The sequence below is a fragment of the Pipistrellus kuhlii genome, unplaced genomic scaffold (assembly GCF_014108245.1).
Source record: "Pipistrellus kuhlii isolate mPipKuh1 unplaced genomic scaffold, mPipKuh1.p scaffold_m20_p_1, whole genome shotgun sequence".
In the NCBI taxonomy this organism is placed as follows: domain Eukaryota; kingdom Metazoa; phylum Chordata; class Mammalia; order Chiroptera; family Vespertilionidae; genus Pipistrellus; species Pipistrellus kuhlii.
The window spans coordinates 37,102,154-37,123,135 of record NW_023425404.1 but is presented as its reverse complement, the minus strand read 5'-3'; the positions used below and the strand labels follow the sequence as shown (position 1 = coordinate 37,123,135).

General features: G+C 44.2%; 1 protein-coding gene across 2 annotated transcripts in view; it reads right to left on the bottom strand.

Moving 5' to 3' along the window:
- RORA (RAR related orphan receptor A) overlaps positions 1-20,982 on the bottom strand; it is a 707,884-nt gene that overhangs the window by 525,750 nt on the left and 161,152 nt on the right. Inside the window, exon 2 of one of the 2 annotated variants that reach the window (XM_036440114.2) lies at positions 19,501-19,554. The exons of the other annotated variant lie outside the window; for it this stretch is intronic. Coding sequence (XP_036296007.1) covers positions 19,501-19,554 — 54 coding nt within the window. The remainder of the gene's footprint in view (positions 1-19,500; positions 19,555-20,982) is intronic. 2 annotated transcript variants of the gene reach the window in all.

Sequence of the window (20,982 nt, the reverse complement as noted above, 5' to 3'; positions counted from 1 at the left end):
GGGGCCACGAAAAGCTTCTTGAATGTGGAAGGCACCTCTACCATTTTGCTGCATTGCTCCATGCGAAATGTGAGTTTTATACTTTTTGGTGTGTCTGATAGTACACAAGACACCCTACTCCTTTTTTGCAGTATAATTGCTCGTATCCTGCATAGGCCTGGAAAGAAAAGCAGAGGAAGCGTGGTCCTCTGGTCACACCTTTTTTTTCCGTGGTTTCCCAGCTACAAAAATAGGGCATAGCCATTTGCTTAGCAAGTATTTCCTACAAGCCCATTTTCCAGGTCGGATCACCCTGACTGAGGGAGATGCTTGTTCTCATGGTGACAAAATGACTAACTTTAAAACTCCCCAGAGGCAGAAGTGATTCATGGGATTATGTAACAGGGATTTAGAAACAGCTCTGGAAAAAGAGAACAACGGATGCCCATCTCTGCACGGAGATGAGCTGCATTAGACCCTTCTCCCACTCCCTCCCACGTGGGTGAGGACACGCGGCTCATTTCTGATGAGGAGCTACATTCTTTCCAAGGACAAACCCAAATGTGCAGAGAGCGGTCATGGTAAGGTCCACAGCCTCAAATGAAGCAACGGTTTCATACATGCAAAGGCCCTCCTATTGAAGAGTATAGTAGGTTTAGTTGTAGTGATTCAAGCTCCGTCTAAAAAGGGGGTCCAGGCATCTTCATGAAGTGTGTGACCCACGTGTTCAAAACTGCACTGAGTTCATCCTGACACACGTTCCTTTCAGCTCACACCCTCCACGGCTTCTTCCCTTTGTATTCAAAACAACATTGGCGTCGCTGGGTACACTGTATGCAGGCCAACTTTGCAGGGCTCATCCGTAAGCCTTGGATAACGTGTTCCTGAACCTGCCCAGTTTCACTGACCCGAATGCCCACTTGGCTTCAGGAAATGAGAGAGAACCCTGCATTCTGCTTTCCTCTTCCCCGCCAGCCAGGCCTCCGGGGAGATCAGCAACTCTGCAAGATCGGGGAAGGGAGGAAGGCACAGATATGCCTGACACAGGGTCTCTGCCCTGCAGGAAAAGGTACACGAGTGGGAGGACAAGACCCCTTTCCCTGGGGTAACTATCTCCTGGCCCTGGCCCTCCGCTCTCTTCGTGGTGGGGCCTCACCCCAAAAGCCCAGAGAGCATCCTGGCCGAGCAGCCAACCTGTTTCTCATTATCCTGCTTGACGGAGACAATCTGCTGGCGTGTGCAGTTTTAGGAATTTCATAAGCTCAGGACACAGGGAGACTCTGACGTCAATTCCAGCAGGAACCATACAGTCCCCTCGAACAATTCTCGCCTGTGTGGGAAGCCTAAGGGGAGGCTTTAAATAGGGGCTGGCACGGACAGGAGGGGGGCTGGCTTCCTACTGACAGTCTCTTCTACTTAAGACTTGGCTCTTCAAGCACATGCCACATCCTGGAGCTTAATGGGAATGGGGACCCACTGCTGGTCCCGGATATGGCCAGCGTCAGCCCACAGCACAAGCAGGATCGCCCAGTAACTTCCTCCTCCACGCTGTCTCTCACTTCAGCTCTCCATCGTGCCTTTGAATTGTGGACAAAGCTCCGTGCATAAATCCTGACTTGAAAAACATGCCCACTGAGGCTTGCCCCTCTGGGGACCCCTTTGGGTCTAAAAACCTTCCTGTTCCAACACCAGGGCTGCTGAAATCAACCGGACCTGAGGTGCTGGCGGCTCAGCATTTTCGGAAACTGTGGCGAGCTCTCTAGCCACAATTCTCTTGTTGTCGTCAAAAGCAATTACATGTTTCGGATGATGAAAAGCACTGTCATGAAATGCTGGCCCGGCAGCCAAGGAGACAGATGTATTAAACCACACGGCTTCTAAGAACTCCCACTTACGCTGGAGCTCAACACAGAGATGAGGCCGCGATACAGCCTTCTCCCACTCCCTCCCCTGTGAGCTCTCTTCTGATGAGCAGCTACATTCTTTCCTTGGACAAACTCACATGTGCAGAGAGCCGTCATCGTTAAACCCATGTCTTCAAATGAAAGTAACAATTTCATAAATGCGGATACCCTACAGTTGAAAAATATAGTAGGTTTAACTGTAGCAATTCGTAGTGAGTCAACATCAAGAACAATCCCAGCATTTCTAACTGGCGATGTGATGGCTAATGGTTGGCCTAGGACCGTGGTGGGCAAACTGTGGCTCACAAGCCACATGCGGCTCTTTGGCCCCTTGAGTGCGGCTCTTCTGCAAAATACCAAGGCCTGGGCGAGTCTGTTTTGAAGAAGTGGCCTTAGAAGAAGTTTAACAAAATTTGGCTCTCAAAAGAAATTTCAATCGTTGTACTGTTGATATTGGGCTCTGTTGACTAACAAGTCTGTTGACCACTGGCTTAGGAGATGTTAACTGATCTGCTATAGAAAACATACTCTGTGCTCACAGAAATAGGGAGGCTGTAGGTTAAACCAAAAGTGTTCCCCCCCTCCCCCCCGCAGCTTAATTAATCTTAACCTGAGGATATTTTTTCCATTGATTTTTTTAAAGGGTGGAAGGGAGAGACAGAGATAGAGAAACATCGATGTGAGAGAGACTTGACTGGGATGGAACTCTGGACTCTTCAATCTGTACGTCAAACCAGCCAGGGCCAAATGTGTTTCTTAATCACAGGACTTCTCAGAGCTTTGAATATGGTAATAAGTACTGTGAAGTGACAAGACCCAAGTCAATATACATGGATGTATTTCCGCCCCCAAATCTTCCCGCTTGCTTCAAAGTTGAAGATGTGGCACTCTCACCTTCTGTCCACCCTGAAAGCCCTGTTCCTCTCTCCCTTCTCTCATCATCCTTCATCACCCAGCCCAGAGGCGGCCTTCCGGGTGAGCCACCCAGCCCAGAGGCTCCTTCCTGCCACCAGGGACGCTGTGGTGCTCGCTGAGCGGTCGCTCAGTCAGCGAATATGAGCTGCATGTCAGAGTTTTGAGGATATTACATCCCGCGCTGTGCCTGGGAGAAGGGAATGCTGGGACATCTGACCACCTCGGGGGACATGCAGAGATTCAGCGCTATTCCTAAGGAGGAGCCGTTATCACAGGCGGTTTTATCTGTCCCACACGCCTGTTTGGGCCCTTGTTCGCCATTTCCTAGATGGGCTTTGGCCTGACATGGCTTCCTCACCCATACACTGGAGTCATAACAGGACCTGCTTCACTGTGATGAGAAGTAAACTCTTCCTGTAAAGCAATTGGATGGTGTCTGGCAGATGGTAACTGTTCGGTAAAAAGTAAGTTTACTGTTATCACAGGAGAAAGTGTTACGGCCGAGGCTAAATCCCAACAGTTTTGGCTCGAAACCCCAGGCAGATCTCACTCTTCCACACTCCCGTGTTCCTCCCACTGTGCCGCACTGCCTCCTGTTCACAACACCTTCTGGCCCCTTGCCTGCCCTCTGCACTCACTTTCTCACATCACGTCTTCCGAGGAGCTTGTGAGCGCCCTGAAGACAAAGGCCACAGACAATGGCACGGTGCCTTTCTGCGTTGGTGCCAAAATGCTGTAATAGTCAACGGGAAAGTTATTAACTGTAGGGATTAAACAAATTCTACTAACCACGGGATGCGCCCAGTGATGCACTTAAGACATTTGTTAGGAATACCGACACCAGGAATGAAGTTTGGTTTCCCCAACTGTATTCCGGAGAGTAGGAGTTGGCAATTATTATTCCTTAAAGGGCCAGAGAGTCAATATCTTAGGATTTATGAGCCACGCAGGGTTGGTCTCACTACACAGCTCTACTGTTATGTGCAAACAGCCTTGGACAAGGAATATATAAACGAGTGAGGCTGGCTCTGCTCCAGTAAAACTGAACAGACAGTGGCCAGGTTTGCCCCGTGGGGGGTGGTGTTCTGCCCCCCAGCGACAGGGATGATGAACGTGTGGGGCAGAAACTTTGGTGAGTGGCCAAACCAAATGGGTTTGCTTCATACTCATCCGAGTCTTTTAACTTCAGGGACTCGTTGCCCATAAACCTGGAAGCCTGAGCTCGCACAGCTGCTGTCTCAGCAGCAGCCTGGGCAGGAGGAGCTGTGCTGAGCAGGTGCCACCGAGACAGACCCCAACACGCAGCTCCTCTTCCACCCGGAGTCAGTCCACGATCCCCCGCCGATGAAATCTTCCACCTGCCCAGCATGGGCTGCATTGGTTCCTCTGGGTAGGCGCCAGGTGTATCATCAAAGCATCCCACAGCAGTCCCACGCTGCCTCCAGGAGAATAATACACCGAGGCAGCTATGCCACCTAGTGCTGCCTGCATGTACTGTTCCCATCCTCAAGAAAGCGGGAGAGGCTTCGGGGAGGCCTGGCGTTTGCTGTTTCTGGCCAATACTTTCCACATGCAAATGAAAAAGTCTGAATTCACCTTCACTTCAAAACATTCCTTGTGGCTGCATTTAACCATTCCCCTCGAGGCTCCTAGGATATGAATGGCTTCATGCTAAGAAGGAGCAGCCCAACTAGCACTAATTACCCAAGGATATGCACCCCAACTTCCCGCCCCCCCCCCCCCCCCACACACACCAGATTCCTCGCCCGAAGGCTACAGACTTGCTGGCATTCTAAAGGTCTGGCTAGCAAAGCCCCGTGCATCAAGCCGTTCATCCTTCAAAACGGAGCTACTTACAGCAGTACCACTAAGGCTGTTTTCAAACAGCGGTTCTAGTATCGTAAGATGCTACTATAATAAACTATGACTGTGGGTTTCCCTTAAGGAAGAAAAACATCAGTCCAGGAGAGAGACGGAGGGGGGATGGCGTTTATCAGATTATAGTTTCCGGAAATGGATTTGCTTCACTAGACCATAGACAGCCCGCTTCCACACATCATCACCAATTCAGCAGGAACCGTTCCAGAAACCCCGGGTGTATGTTTTCCGACTGGATAGTTGATTCCCTCGCTGACTGCTTCTACTCTAGGTTATAGGTATTTCCACGCACTCTTACCTTCTTTATACAGTGAATCAATAAGACGAAAGCACAGGCTGTGTACAAAAAGCCCAGAGAGGAAGAGAGGCTAAGATGAAGACCTCAGGCAGCACGCCACGTACGTGGCAGGTTAGGTTGTACAAAGGTGTCCAGCCTGTGTCCTACCTACCCACTTGCGTCCCTGGTACAGAATTACAGAAGGGACACCTTTCTCTCACGCAAAGTGCCTTTCGGGAATAAGTGCTAGCACAGTGTAAAGCGTCCTCAAGAAAAATCAACCTCATCTCCATGCTCATTAATTTACTTCATATGATTAATGCTTTAACCAGGCACATCATTCCTGCTTTTGTCTCTGGAACACCAATGCCTGTACTGTCTGGAAGAGACAGACCTGATTGCAACTATCAATCACTTGGTTTTCACCCAAAGCCAGAAAATCTCAGCTCCCCATATTTTAAAGTGCTCCGCGCCACGTACTGTTACTGTTTGCCTACAGCTGTCAGCTGTGAAAACATGCTTTTTTGGACACAAAAATCTGGCTTTTGCCCCTCTTCCCTCAAGACTCCAGCTGACCCCCGCTTCCCCGCTGATAAAAAGGACAAAAGTCCCCTCTGCCCCGTCTGTGTCCAGACGTAATCAGGCTTGCTCAGGTGACCCCTCCGCAGCAGAGAGAGCTCAGCGAGAGGGTTCACCGAGGCTTCAGGACACCAGCACACAGCCTTGGCACTTAGTCACAGGTGGGCAGACGTGGGGAGGACCCTCGTGGAGCCTTGGTCACAGCTGGCTCTGAGGCTGCTGTCCAGGGAAGAGCTGAGTCCAGGACAGGGGGCCAGACCACCGGCAACACAGCTGGGAGCTCAGTCTTTGAGAATGCCTCTGGAAAACAAAATCTTCCCTTCTCTTCGAGGGGCTACGGGGAGACAGCACAGCGGATGGTTATTTTTGTTGCCAGAAAACAAGTAAAAGTAAAAGTTGGGCACATGTTCAGACAAATGTGCTCATGAAGATGCTACTCAGAATCTCCCCAGCAGTGAGGCCTCAACCTTCGTCTGTCCCTTTAACACTCCCCTAGCTAATACACTTATTCATCCTTGGAAGGTTTCCTTCAGAAAATTCAATACTTAAGGGAAACAGGGAATGGGGGACAGCTTACTTTTGCTGATTTGTTTCCTGCAAAGTTATTTCTTTCCTTTTTTTTTTTTTCACCACAGAAAGTAAGTTTGTTTTTATTTTATTTTTATTTTTTTATTTATTTTAAAAATATATATTTTATTGATTTTACACAGAGAGGAATTGAGAGGGACAGAGAGTTAGAAACGTCGATGAGAGAGAAACATCGACCAGCCGCCTCCTGCACACCCCCTACTGGGGATGTGCCCGCAACCAAGGTACATGCCCTTAACCGGAATCGAACCCGGCACCTTTCAGTCCGCAGGCCGACGCTCTATCCACTGAGCCAAACCGGTCCTGGCAGTAAGTTTGTTTTTAAATCCTAGAATTTTAGAGTTGGACCAAATCTTAGAAATATAAACAGATGATTTTTATTTTTATTTCTTTTAGGTTAGGGAACTGGGTTTCAAGAAAGGGTGACTTTGGAGCACTAGATCTAGAAATCTTCATTTCTAGATCTTCACATACACACAGAATAGGAAAACTGAAGAGGAGAGGTGTTATTTCTTTAAAAGGAATCCTTTCCAGGTAAAAGAGACTGCTTTATACCTTCACCCCGAAGCTGCTGGGTGGAGGTGGGACTTGGACACCCACTTGGGATGAGCATGAACTGGAAAAAAAGGGATAGGAATGGTGGTGACGAAACGGAAAGTTTTCAGGCTGGGCTTAGTCAGCATTCTCAGACTTAGCTGCTGCGTTTCCATGGATGCAGTTTCTCCCGAGAACAGGAAGAGACACGTTGTCCCGTGAGGAGCAAAGAATACGGCAGGGAGCAAAAGTAGCCATCAGCTGTGCTGTCTCCCCGTAGCCCCTGAGCACAATGGAAAAGCACTTCTATTTTCCAGACAAGTGTTTCCCCACAGATGAAGGATTCATTTCTTCCCCAGCCAGGCTCTACTTCCAAAAGGTCTCAAATGATATCTGGGTGTCCCCTTAGAAGTGGCAATCTGGGGTGATGTCTACCATGAAGCCGGGGGTACAGCATATGGATTGGAACCCACCGCCTTTGCATCCCTCATCCCCCGGGGGCATGAGAAATACCCCCCAGCCCTCCAAACTGGGCTCCAATCAATACTTGTGTCCTGATAAAGTCCTTTCAGTGAGTATTTTTATATTTCCTCTCATTAACCATATTGTTTTAAATACTCTATTTTTGAGCAGCGTGGGGCATCTGAACAGTGGGAAATTGGGGAAACAATGTGTTGTGTATAACGAGGCCATATCCTCTGAGCTGTGCTGATGATAACGGTGGGGTCTCCCTTTAACTCTCTTGCATGTAAAATATAGTCTTGCCTTTATTTACCTGAGCTCTCCCCCAGGTTGGCTAAGGAAAGCCACCTTGACCATACTAAGCCTGCCAGTTTCCCCAGATCTTTCTCTTCTTATACATTTGGCATGTGAATTTGCCCTTTCTGCAATGAAGTTCAGTGGCGTGGATGTTAATGTCATGTTTTACGGGTTGGTTTTTATTGAGAACTCTCCTCACTTGGCCACAGCAGTTTATAGAGTACGCATGGCTTCTCTGAGCAACCCGGGCCCATGTGGGGACTAATATTTATTTATTGTTTCCCGAGTACCTTCAGCCGCTCAGCGGAAGATCACTTCCCTTCCCCAAGGAAATACATCGGCCTCCTCACTTCTCGCACCACCTCACAGGCATGGCTGTGCAGGTGTTTCAGCTTCTTAAGTTGTTTCAGACGTTCAGGCCATCCACTGGGCCCACCGCACAGAACAGCTTTAGAAAGAAAGGGGCTGCTCTGAGGACTCCAACTGGGTTTTGAAAGCAATATTTAGAGGAAGCACACAGGCAGAAAAGGTTGATCATCCTGAACTTTCATCGCACATCACAGTTTCCTTCCCGTATTTTTAGCACCATCTCAATGGAAGTGTAGAATAGCACTGCTGATGTCTATAGGCAGCAAACAGAATCATTAGGGGCTGAGGGATGGTTTCAGAAAAAGTGGCTTTAAATAATTAACACCACAGTGCTCTTCCCTCTGTCTTCATCCAGCAGAGTGAATGTCTCCTGACAGGTGATAGCCCTTAATGTGAGGCCGTAACTCTGGCTGGAGCATCCGAGGTAACTGTGCTGCTATTGAAAAGCATGCTTCAGTTCAATGCAAAGTCTCAGACAGCCCCCAAACACCCCTTAAATATCCAATTCGTCCATTATCAGCTCAAGTGCATGAGAGACCCATACACTATTTCTGTGTGTGTGTGTGTGTGTGTGTGTGTGTGTGTGTGTGTGTGTGAAATAAAAAAATATATATCTTTTTATTTATTTCGGAAAGGAAGGGAGAGAAAGAGAGACACAGAAACATCAATGATGAGAGAGAATCATTCATTGGCTGCCTCCTGATGTGAGCGACCCAGGCACATGCCCTCACCTGGAATCAAACCATGACCTTCTGGTTTTTAGGTGGACACTCAACCACTGGGACGTGCCAACTCGGCAATACTTCTGTTTTGTTTTTAAAGCAAATAAAAAGAAAAATATTAATAAAAGCAAGTAAAAAAAATAATCAAGAAACAATACTATCAATAGTGAAAATTTTGAACTGTGTACTATTATTAATTTTCTGGCTCCTGATTACTCTTTGTGAGCTTTTGGATTCAGCCTAAATCCTATGGAAGATATTAACATCCTTCCATCAAACAGAGAAACTGAGGCACAGAGAGGTTAAGTGTCTTGCCCAAAGGCAAAAGCTCTCAAGTGGAAAACCTAGATCTCCAATCTGGGTCTCTCTGAATCCCACGTTCCTTCCACTATTTCACAATGCCTCATACATTGAAGGAAGCAAAGGGGAGACACTGAAGCCTGGCCCAGCCAAGAAGACACAGTCCAGGCTTATTCAGAGACATCGACTTAACCATATTTTGAGTAAATATGTGTTTTCCAGCCATTGGATCAACTACGATGTGATTCAAACTGGCTCTTCTGAAAGCCAAAGATACCAGATGGATCGTCTTTCAAGCTGGTGTTTTTGTCATCTAAACACAGTCCCAGAAATCAAAACAAATAGAAACATAAAAACCATTTTTTTAAAAATATGGGCAATTCCTACCCTAGAATAAAGGCCAAAAAAAATGAAAAATAGTTACCAAACCAGTCCTAGCATATAGTAGGCCTCTTTTACTATTAAAAAAAAAAAAAAAGGCAGACACCCACCCTGCTTCCTTCTACAAACAGCCCCAATCACTGCTTGTGCTGAGTGGAGATAAAAATACCCTGATGTGGTCTGGCAGGATTCCGCCCAGTCAACCTGCGCATCTGTCTTCCCTCTGGCCCCTGAGGTTTGCTAGAAGTGCCATGGAAAGGCCAGGCCTTTAGTGATCTGCACGGACAAAACCTGAAATTAACCTTTTAGTGAGTCCTTCGCATTCAATGTGGAACAACAGAACTGGTGGTGACGTGACATTTTTGGTAGGTGAGCACATGAAAGGAGGCCTGTCGCTAAGGATCTCCCTGAACACCCAAGGGTATCTCAGGCTGCCAGCTTTCCTTAAGGCTTGATGGGCGGAGGAAGGCAGAGCCAGGCAGCCTGAGCAACTCACTGGATATTCCACACAGAAGGAAGGCATTTCCTCCCACTTCTCATTCAATTGTATGCACTTCATTACGCCTAGCTTTTTAATATTCAAGTAGAAAAGAGAAGAGCAGGATAAAAGACAAAGAATATTATTTCTGACTTGCCGAGCCCCCAACTGCAGAAACCCATGCGCACGTGACTTCTGGCCCCTGCACACTCAACCTTGATCTCTCTGCCAGCACTTCTGGGCGGGATCATGTTTAGGATTCTCTGTTGGGAAGGCAAGTGCCTTCAGCACTTCTTTGAATGTCATTTTTAAACTGAAAGCACATGAACTTGGAGTCCGCATGCAACATTGTCATACGATAATGAGAGGAACAAGGAAATAATTATGCACCAGCCTTCTTGCGGCCCCATACTCAGGGTCTCATGGCCACCTCTAAGGCATAAATATCTGTAGAAACCTCTAGATTCTTCCTTTGTCTCTTCCACTTTCCTTAAAACTAGGAACTTAAGGGAGGAAAAACCACATAGAAAGTGTCTGTCCTTGTACAAGGTCACCTTCAGCCCATCACACTCGAAAGCCTCGCCAAGATTTATTGAAGAGCAGAGCTTACGCTAATAGAAGGTGACTTGGAATCTAGAGTTCCCAACATTTCTTCATTCAGGAATCCGTCCTTCTGGGGGAAAAAATACTATCTAAAATAGAACATTACAGATAGGGAAGCTTAAAGGACAGTATTTAATTATGATTCAAGTTTAAGAAGCAATTTGATGACAGATTCTGTGGTACTAGGAGCTCCTACTGACTGGATAGGATGTTTCTGCTGTTCAGTTCTATTCCCTGATGACTCGTAGTCAGAGAGGCTTCATGGAAAAGACAAGACTGTAATTAGACCATGATGGGACATCGGATGCCCTAGTAGGGAGCAGAAAAGAGCAAAGGAGGAGAGAAGAACATACAAGGCATAGCATGAGACCCTGAGGAAACAGTGCTAGGTAGAAGGTCATATTTAAAGAGGAGAGAGGGCCAAAATCGGTTTGGCTCAGTGGATAGAGCGTCAGCCTGTGGACTAAAGGGTCCCAGGTTCGATTCCAGTCAAGGGCATGTACCTTGGTTGCAGGCATATACCCAGTAGGGGGTGTACAAGAGGCAGCTGATCGATGATTTTCTCTCATCCATGTTTCTGACTCTCTATCCCTCTCTCTTCCTCTCTGTAAAAAATCAATAAAATATTTTTAAAAATATATTTAAAGAGGGGAGAGGAAGATCAGAAAGGTGGGGTGCAGCTAGACCAGAGAAGGTCAGGCTAAGGTATACAGTTTGTATCCCAAGCAAGGTAGTGTTAGTGACACAAAGCACCTCTTAGCCATCTGTTGAATCAGTGAAGGTTCAGGAGATGAAAGCACAGGTGTAAGGCAATGCTTTAAAGAACTTTAATCTTGCTACAGGGTCTGTTTTAGATTGAAAGGAAGTCAGTTCAGGGTCAAAAGAATCAGCTTAGGAAGCAAGGAAAACCATGCAGGTGAGAGGTAGGGAAGGCCTAGGTCTAGGCAATAGCAGAAGAAAGCTAGGGAGATGATCCGAGGAATGTCAGGAAGGTTTCAGATTAAGTAACTACCATAGGGTGAGGCAAGCTCGGGAGAGAGAGGACAAGATGACTGACAACCAGTTAGTACTTTTTGCTGGCTGGGGGGACCAGAAGAGTGATGATAGCATTGACCGAGACAAGGAAGTCAGGGGCACTTTGTCCTGATTTCCAGGACCTATCACTTCGCATTTCAACCAGATAGAACACACTGGATTATTATTATTCATTGTTACCCAGTGGATTGTAAGCTAGACAAGGATAGAGTCTATGTATAGTTTTCCTTTATATGTTCCAAGCTTCTAAAGCACAACACCTAACACAAAAGAGAGGTTCAAGAAATAGCTCTTGTACCAGGAGGCTCCATTTGGGAGAAAGATGAGGGTGAATTTATGGTGGTGAATGCATTTCTGTTGATGTAACTGATGCTGAAATTGGGAAGAAGTCATCTTTGACTTTTTTCTCAAGTATTCCCGAATAATATCCAGTTCTTCCTACACCTTCCTTCCTAATGTCTATCAGTTATATCCTTTCCTTTCCCATGGTCAGATAAATATTACAACTATGAGGATGCATTGTTCTCCAGAGGGCAGACAAGACAACCAGTAACTGAACCTCAGGAGCTGCCTCCATCTTGGCAGCAGGAGGAGAAATATAATTTCCAGTAATTTTAACAGAGTCAGGACATCCAAGATCTGTGGCTACTGAAGGAACACAAAAATGCAGGCCATGGAGCCATTGGCAGATGATCTCAGAAGATGGTCAACGGGTCCCTGCCAGTGATGTTTACTCAACTGTGAATAATGACACTTAATTGTCACTCTGAAGGACAGTTCACTTCATTTTGAAAAGTGTTATTCAAATGCACTATTTATCATAAAGTCATTGTATAAGTGGTTACACATGTTTCTGGAGGGAACAGAGGTTTACAGAAATATTCCTTCATTCAGAAGCTGCCTTGAGATCACTATTGTGGCTGAATGTGGGGAAATCAGAGTCTAGGATTTCCAGCTATTCATGTACTACAACAAAATATTCTTTTTCTCAATTTTCCTTACCGATTCTGTCCCTAAATAGGAATCAGTCTAAAAACTGGGACAAGAACAGAGAGTATCGAGGGGGAAAAAATTAAAGTAGATTCAAAGTTCCAATGGTTCTAATGAAGAAAAAGGGATGTGGTTACTTTCAAGAAAATAATCTATAAAATGTAAAAGATAGGTCAAAACTCAGTTCCACATTTGAAAAACAATGCATTTCTGGTAAATGCCATCCAATGATGAGTCCATGGAGAAAAAGGGGTATGTATATTACCTGATTAATCCTCATCTCCTGTGCAGAGTGAGGTTCCAGATTGGTCCTCAGTAAGGGTTTGGTGAGTGCCAGATTTCACATTTCCCAGGCTCCTCCACCACACCTGGCATCACTACATTTAAAAATTGTGATAATCACATTCTCTGGTCCTGTGGCATCCAGAATCCCCTTTCAAATGTCCTCTTGGCTCACCTTTAACAATCCATTTAGCTCCAACTAAGTCAGTGCAATGTAGAAGCTGGCTTCTCCCTGGCCTGGTCCCAGGTGGTTGCCATGACAACACACCCTAATAGCAGGCACCTGACAAGGGCCTTCCCCTACACTTCAGGGCAGAAGGGAGTGTGGGAGACCCTGAGGCCCACAGCAGGAGATGAAGTGTGGAGATCCTGTCCATAGTTGATAACATCTCTTTTGGCCAGAGACCACTGTCAGCTACTCAGTGAAACTGGGGACCCTGTCACTGAAGATTCTGCTTTCTCATCCAAAGAACACCAGGGAAAAGTAGCTTAGGATATGTCAGTGGTCACACACACTACCCTCATTCTTTGTATTAAAACAAGCAAAATGAATAGGATCTGGCATCAGACTATTTAAAATATCCAGCTGGTAGCCCTAGCATTTTTGGCTCAGTGGATGGAGTGTCAGCCTGCAGACCAAAGGGTTTCAGGTTTGATTTGAGTAAAGGGCACTTACCTTGGTTGCAGGCTCCTCCCTGGCCTGGGTCATGGTTGGGACTTGTGCAGGAGGCAACCAATCAATGTGTTTCTCTCACATCAATATTTCTTTCAGTCTTTCCCTCTCTCTTCTCTCTTCCACTTTCTCTAAAAAACAATGGAAAATATCCTCTAGGAAAGATTAATAAATAAATAAATAATAAATAAATAAATAAATAAATAAATAAATAAATAAAATAACCATCCGGTATCTAACAGCAGGTATCCTCAGAGTCCTTATGAGGGAGGAGCTGTTTTCTTCCATCTTAAAAGCAGATTTTTCCAATAAAGGGCATAGCAGGAAGTGCGGATATCTGGGTGATGCTGGTATAGGTGGTGGCACATCTGTCATGCGCTGATGGGAGGCATGGATGGTATTAGTGAGTGTTGGAGGCACAGGGTACATAAGCTTTTGGCCTCATCCCTCATTCTAAAGTACAATTCTCAGACTTTACATTTTCTTTTGCACAGCCCTAAAGCTCTCTATGATTTATTTATCTCTAGGTATATTGAAAATCATTCAGACTTACATAGCCTTTTTCTAATTGCAAGACTTAAAAGGAAATTTACTGCTTTAGTTGCTGAACAGAATAAGCCTGCAGAGTAGGGTTTTATCACCTTGCATAGAGTACGTGCTCACTAACGGTTAATGAGTGGAATAGAAATGCTGGATGTGAAGCCAACACCAGCACCCCAAGGGGCACTGCCACTAAGTCTTCTCAGCTCCTTATGCCCCAGAGTGTAGAGGGGCAATGCCACACCTTCAAAGGGCAAAGACTGTGCCTACATACAGGTTGGTTGCAGCACAATTGCAGAATTGAGGAGATGGCCACGGGCCATACTTCGCACCTTTTGACTATTTCTTAGCCCCTTTCTCAGGATCCTTTCTCAGGATCTACTCAGGTCCCTCTCCCCGCCATCCTATTCTCAGCTACCTTCCCCTTCTCCGCAGCACCACACTGTTGATTCTGTATTTCATTTGGATCTTACTAAGTAGCCTCTTTTACATTCTGAGAGTACTCCCTCTCTGCCCACTTAGGCAATAAGGTACCAGAGTGCCATGCAGTGGCTCCCAGCCTGTAATGATGATGGTCCTAGTCCTGAACCCCAAGCAAGTGGCCCAGATGCTAACAAAAGGAAGGAGAGTATTCATTTTCCTTCCTTGGCTGGAAAGAAGCATTTCTCTGGATTGGTATTTCCCTGGAGATGCCTATGGGAACTCTGAACATCAGGTCTAGCCAAAAAGATAAAAAATTATAACCAAGCACAGAGTGGAAGCTGACTAAGGTCAGCACAGAGCAGCAGGCAGCAAGGAGGGGCGCTCTGGCCCGGATGGAAGAGGTCTCAGAGGAGGGGACCTTGAGCCAAGTGTTGAAAAACAGAGCAGGGAGGGTGATCAGGCAGAAAGAACAGCCTGGATAAAAGCATGTTTGTGACTACACCTCTCAGATGAGCAGCCTCTAGGAGTCCTTGGGATATATATATATATATATATATATATATATATATATATATAGCCCCAGCCCAGAGAGAATGTGCTAGACTATTAATATTCTACCAAAGTAACTTGATAAAGCAAAAACTTGTATAATCTAGAGCCTTCAAACCGATGTTGCAGATCAATTGGTGGAGCCTAGGGATTTGCCATTTTAATCTGATATCAGTGAATGGATAGTTTGGGGGAGACTGTACAGATGGCTGACTGACCACTATTACCGGCACTGAGGCTTCTGTGCCTTCCTTGTTGCCATCAAGATAAAACTATGCATGCTCCATCTGTCCCTTTTCCTAGCCCAGAAGTGGAATTCTAGAATTTCTAAGACACAAGCACACTTGGGAGTAATATAGAATCCCCAGGTTCCCCACCCTAGTCCTTGTCCCCTCATACAGACGGCTGCCTCTCTGCCCTAAACTGGTTACTCACTCTTCCCAGTCTCCCCCTACAGAGACTAAAAAAGAATCCGTGTTCTCAAGTGTGGAGAATGAGTCCAAAGCAACTAAGTAAACCATGCCATTAAGGCTGCAGGATGTTTCACAAATTAACGGTAGTGTTACCATCCAACGTATTATCATTCAGGTGAAAATGCCTGTGGTCAGACAAATAAATGCTGGAACAAGGATTTGACAACAGTGTTCTTATTTGACACTCTACGGACCACGCTCAACATATAGGCTGCCAAGTCTGGGTTCACAGTCATGCCTTCCGTGATCTTACAGTCTTCATCCCATCTGGTCTCAGCTTTCTAAATAAAGCGGATGAGGGCATGTGTTTGTTTGCCCTCATGTGGCACATCCCCAATCCCTCAGCTGCTTCACCCCTCTCAGAACTGTTCTGGGCTTTGTCAGGTTGTTGAGAAGGTGTATGGTTCAGCTGTAAATTGTATAACAAATGGCCAGAGACTTTTACTTTGATCCCAGCATTGTCCATGACTACATCCAGTTTCTGTCTCCCTCACTGAACACAGCTGCCTTTTGCATTTTGATCAGTCTTCAGAGAACTGCTTGCAGTGATTTATAAACCCGCCTACTGGGTTATCACCTATAATTCTGGCTGCTCATCTTTGAGTGCATTTGGAGGTATTTTTTCCATATGCTTTGTTCATACTGATGCTCTTCTGCCTCCTTTTAGCACACTTGCCCATGACATCTTAGTATTGTGAAATATCCAGAAGTTTCACTCTACACGGGATTGTATTAAAGTGTTCAACTGTATCAGTCTAAGCAATGTCTAAGGGCCTGTATTGTTTGTAGTTCTCCATTCAGAGAAATAACATTATCTATCTACCCATTGTTTCCCATCTCTAAGACAGTCTCCACCAGACAATGTTTCCTCTGATACCCTGTTCATTAACAATTATGGCGAGAGGAAATATCTTGAAAAAATCACTATGTCGATTATATTTATTTGACAAATTCTCATGATAATTGTTCAGATGTTGCACATTCTCTAACATCTTAGATACTTGACTTTGACCTCAGTCTACACAAGCAAGGCAGAGTAGGTGGCTGGCTGCCCCATTGTCCTGTAAACCTGAACCATCATTTAGTCAATGCAGACCATCCTGGCAAGATGGGATTACTCTGCCAACTTCAATAGCTTCAGTTCTTGGGAATAGAAATAATAATGCATGGATCTATCTGTATAGTCCTATCCTTTGGTTTAGCTCACTCAGCTTTAGATTCACAGCCCATCACCCAATAAAACAACAAAATTTTATTGGGCACACAGGCAGTTAAAACTTTCCTCCATCAAGTAAGATGCAGAAACAAGTCCTCTTGAAAATACAAAGAGAAATTAGTCTGCTAATGAAAAACCACTGAAAGCAATTTGCATGCCATTCCCCTGACAGTATATAAACTCTTGATATGCTGTACATAATTTAGGGTTGGTCTTTTTTTGACTCCTCCCTTCTAATCATACATCTTTTCTAGCAGCAATACTGACACCTGAATCTCTTTTTCTCAGTGTGTCAGAGAGATACGCTGTAGCAAATAGAGCTAAGCATTGAATGGAGCTAATGGCTTGTATTGTTTATTCAATGGAAGGCCTCTGGTAATTTAAAAATAATGTTAATCAAGCAGTTGTGAAACCAAATATTCACAGAATCCAACCACTTGTGTAAAGTCCAAATTTGTTGCTGTGTGCCTTTAAATAAACAAATTACGTAATTGCCACACATAAAAGGGAACTTAAATGGTAAAACTGTTATTTCCTTAGAAACTAATGCAAACCAAGGAAAAAAGTTTTGAAAATTTAATTGAGTGGAAGATACACTAAATGGGGAGCCATGGCTTCCCGAAGGAGAGAAAAGCAAAAACGGAATTTCAGAAAGGATAACAAGTTAGTTTAGCAAAGTCACAATGAGGGAGGGAAGGCAAAAATAAAGGCAAAGGATGCAACAGCATCCAAGGAAAGAGGAAGGGGCGAGTGGAAACAGCTGGAATTGTTCAGCTGTGTCAACATTCGGCTGTTTCACAGATTGACTAGCAAAGTGTCATCTGAAACCAATTACATTCCCAAAACCCCACGGACCCAGTTCATAACATTGATTAATCCACAATGTGAAAAAGTCCCCAAGCAAAACTAGAACAGCTGTCAGCCCTTGGAGCTCAAAAAACAGCAATTGCTTAAGAAAAAAAAAGAAGAAAAGCTCCTCTTGAAATTTTAGGGATTTTTCAGAAGGTATGCCTCCTGAAAGAAAAGATAGATTTAAAACTGCTCCCACCCGGGTCTCTCTGAGAACTGACTATAATTAGAAAAATAGGGGTCATGTTTAAAAAAAACCCCAAAGTCCATTCCACAAAGGCCTCCAAGTCTGAAATACCTTGTATCCTTCTGCTCCCTGCTGGGAGTACCACGAGGCATTCGTTTTTTTAAAAACGATGTTTATTTTATTTTTCCTTCACAAATGCTTTAAGCTATCTCCTTTGTGCCAATTAAAATGTAGCTATTTTTCATATACTTTCTGAAAATACCCTTTTTATACCTTTTGTTACATTTCACAGACTATAGACAAAGTCCTTTATTTGCAAACATTAAGCTGTGCATGAGTCAAACACACAAATGACCACCACACCCTTTCAATGTGAAGGGAGCCTATAAAGATGTTCACAAAGCTTTGGCCCTGAAGCTACTGCAGCCACAGGTCCTGCAGAGGAGACTGTGAGGCCATTCACGTGGCCATGGAAGGCTCCGTAAGAAGTCTCAATTTCGCCTGGTTAGCATGGCTCAGGGAGCGGCCACCTCTGGGTCACAGTGCGATGCCCAGGCAGGGCACATGCCCAGGTTGCAGGCTCAATCCCCATTGTGGGGTGTGCAGGAGGCAGCCAATCAATGATTCTCCCTCATCATTGATGTTTCTATCTCTCTCTCTCCCTCTCCGAAATATGTGTGTGTGTGTGTGTGTGTGTGTGTGTGTGTGTGTGTGTGTGTGTATATATATATATATATATATATATATATATATATATATATATACTTTTTTTTTTCTTTGAAGTCTCAATTTCTGCAGATTCTGCCCTGAAATCTCCAGAAAATTATAGAGGTTCTAAGAGTCTTTCATTCTTTGGATGATTTGTTCCCCCACAGAAATAAAATCATTATTTATTTGTTCACTCACTTAGCAAACTCTGCACCAAATACAAGGTTTCAGCACTTTTGTATATGAGTATACCAAAACTTAGAAAGGTTAGGTGACCTGCCTGAGGGCATGCAACTAGTAAGTGCTACAGTCTAGACTCAAACCCAGGGCTATCTGATAGCTAATTCTGGGCTCTTTCCAAAAAAACATTTTACTAATTTATACTTGATATAGATTTTCATAAGCTAGTTTGGGAGACCAAAACCATGCAAAACAGAGTTTCAATGGGGCAATCCATTGCAAATTACAAAAAATAGAGGAGTATAAACTGGACTTTAAGAACATAAGCTGTTTATTCATTCAGATTCCACTGTGCTTTGCTCCTCCTGTAAATACCCCATTAGTAATCTAACAGTCTCCTCTGTTGAAACACCCTGCACAAGTTTTCTAATACACTGATGCTTTTTACCCAGAGACTTATGCTAGTGGCTGGTAACACTAACCAGTGTTACCAGGATCAGATATTTTCTAATTCAAACCATTCAGAGCAATACAAACCTTGACTCCACTGCAACATCCTTGGACTTGAAAAATATTAGAAAGGAAAAAAAAAAAAAAAGACCACAACCCACAATGCACTGCATTGGGCAAATGTATCCAGGGTTATTCATTTTCAGATCTCAGAATTGAATGATCATTGTTAATGAGAACAACAAGTTATGTCAGATATTTAAAAAAAATAGTGTTACTAAATACAGTTCTCCAAACAATAACATCTTTAGAGCTTTGCAATAGGAAGCATATGCCCTGAGTTCTGAAGGAGGAGAAAAGGGAGTGGGGGGCAGGACACTCAGAAACAGAGCAATAAGAAACAATTAGCCTCTAGATAGATTCTGTGATTTTTCTCTACTGTTTTCCCCCCTACAGAATATGTGTAATTATTGTTTTTTTAAATGTTCATGATGTCACAGATAAAGTACACCAATTGCTCCCAACAGAACTCTAACTACAGTACATGTTTATAAGAGCAAATTACTGTTTATACATGGACAGGATTATAAATGAAGGGAAGAACATTGCAAATTATATGTTACTGAATGAAAGCCAAAACATTTCCATTTCTTTCCTTTTTATGAAAATATATCATTACCTGCATCATGCCCCCTTCTCTCAGTCCCCTCAGTGGACACTGGCATTGATAAGCCTACAAGAAATACAACAGTAAATTTATATTTTCATGTTATGATTTTAAAACATGGGATAACATCCAAAGTGATGGGTGCAAGCAAATCGCTCACATTTTCATATTTCAATCTATTCTAAGAATCATTAGAGCAGAAGATTATAACTTAAGTGTTGAATAGAGATATCATTTGTCCCAAAGGGCTACTCAATTCTATGACCTTCAAAGAAATCTTTACTGAAAGGTGTACCATTGAACAACAACAAAGAAGTTGAATCTTAAAAGAACCCAAATGAAGTTTTGTATAAGATGGGGTCCTTGTACATTTGGATTAACAAAAAATTGACCATAGCTACATTATTTTTATTTTCTTATAAAGAATTCTTATTTCATAAAGCCTACCCATACTCCAAGATACTAATGGAGTACCAAGATTAGATAGATAGATAGATAGATAGATAGATAGATAGATAGATATCGATAGATAGATGATAGATATAGATAGATAGAGCCATCAGGTTACCGTACGGCACTAAGGAGGATTGAAATATCACATTAATAGTATCTTTCTCATGGGTTCTAATATTGCTTTGAGGATTACATGAGTTAATACATCTAAAGCACAGGATAGGGCATAGACCCTAGGAAAAGTATTGGAATAATGTTAAGTGTTCAAAGTCAGTGTTTCCATTCCATTGGGATTCCACTGAAAGTGAGTTCCAGAAATTTAAATCTAGGTAGTCCCAAGGTAGTTTTGTAGCAAATGATGGTGTTTATAAAGGTGTGGCTTCCTATCCATTTTTCACCTCCATCAAATGCATCTTTTCTTAATTAATTGGCTGCAGTAAAGAAGTGGAACAAGGTAGGGGGTGCATGCCTCTTTGACTACACCTGGCAAAGGCCTGGAATGGTCCCTTCTCCCTTGCTTCTGTGCTGTACATGGCTCTTTTGAGCAGCTTATCAAGATTCATATGTAAAGAGCCTTTGTTGATTGTAAGGCAAAGAAGAGGGCGGTGAGCAAGTGTATTATTTGTGACCACAAGCTTCCTTACTGCTCCTGTTTTATTTAAAACCAAAACAACAATGAGCCTGTGAGTTTATTAACAGCTTACAACCACTCCATCAGGGTGGGGATGAGTATTAAAGGTTGTCTAAGCCCACTCCCTCACAGCACTATCACTCACTGCTCAGTGGAGCAAGTTTCTCCCATGTCGTGACCTGCCTCGCAAAAACACCATGCTTATATTGCTAGCCTTGACTTGCCTCTCCCCAAGGGACTCAGTGGTATTGGCCTAGTGCAGTGGCCCGCAAACCGCAGCTCAAGAGCCAAATTCGGCTCTTTGGTCCTTGAGTGTACCTCAATCAGATTCCCGGTCAAGGGCCCATACCTCAGTTGCCAGTTTGAATACCATCCTGGTTGGGGCACATGTGGACGCAACCAAATGCTGT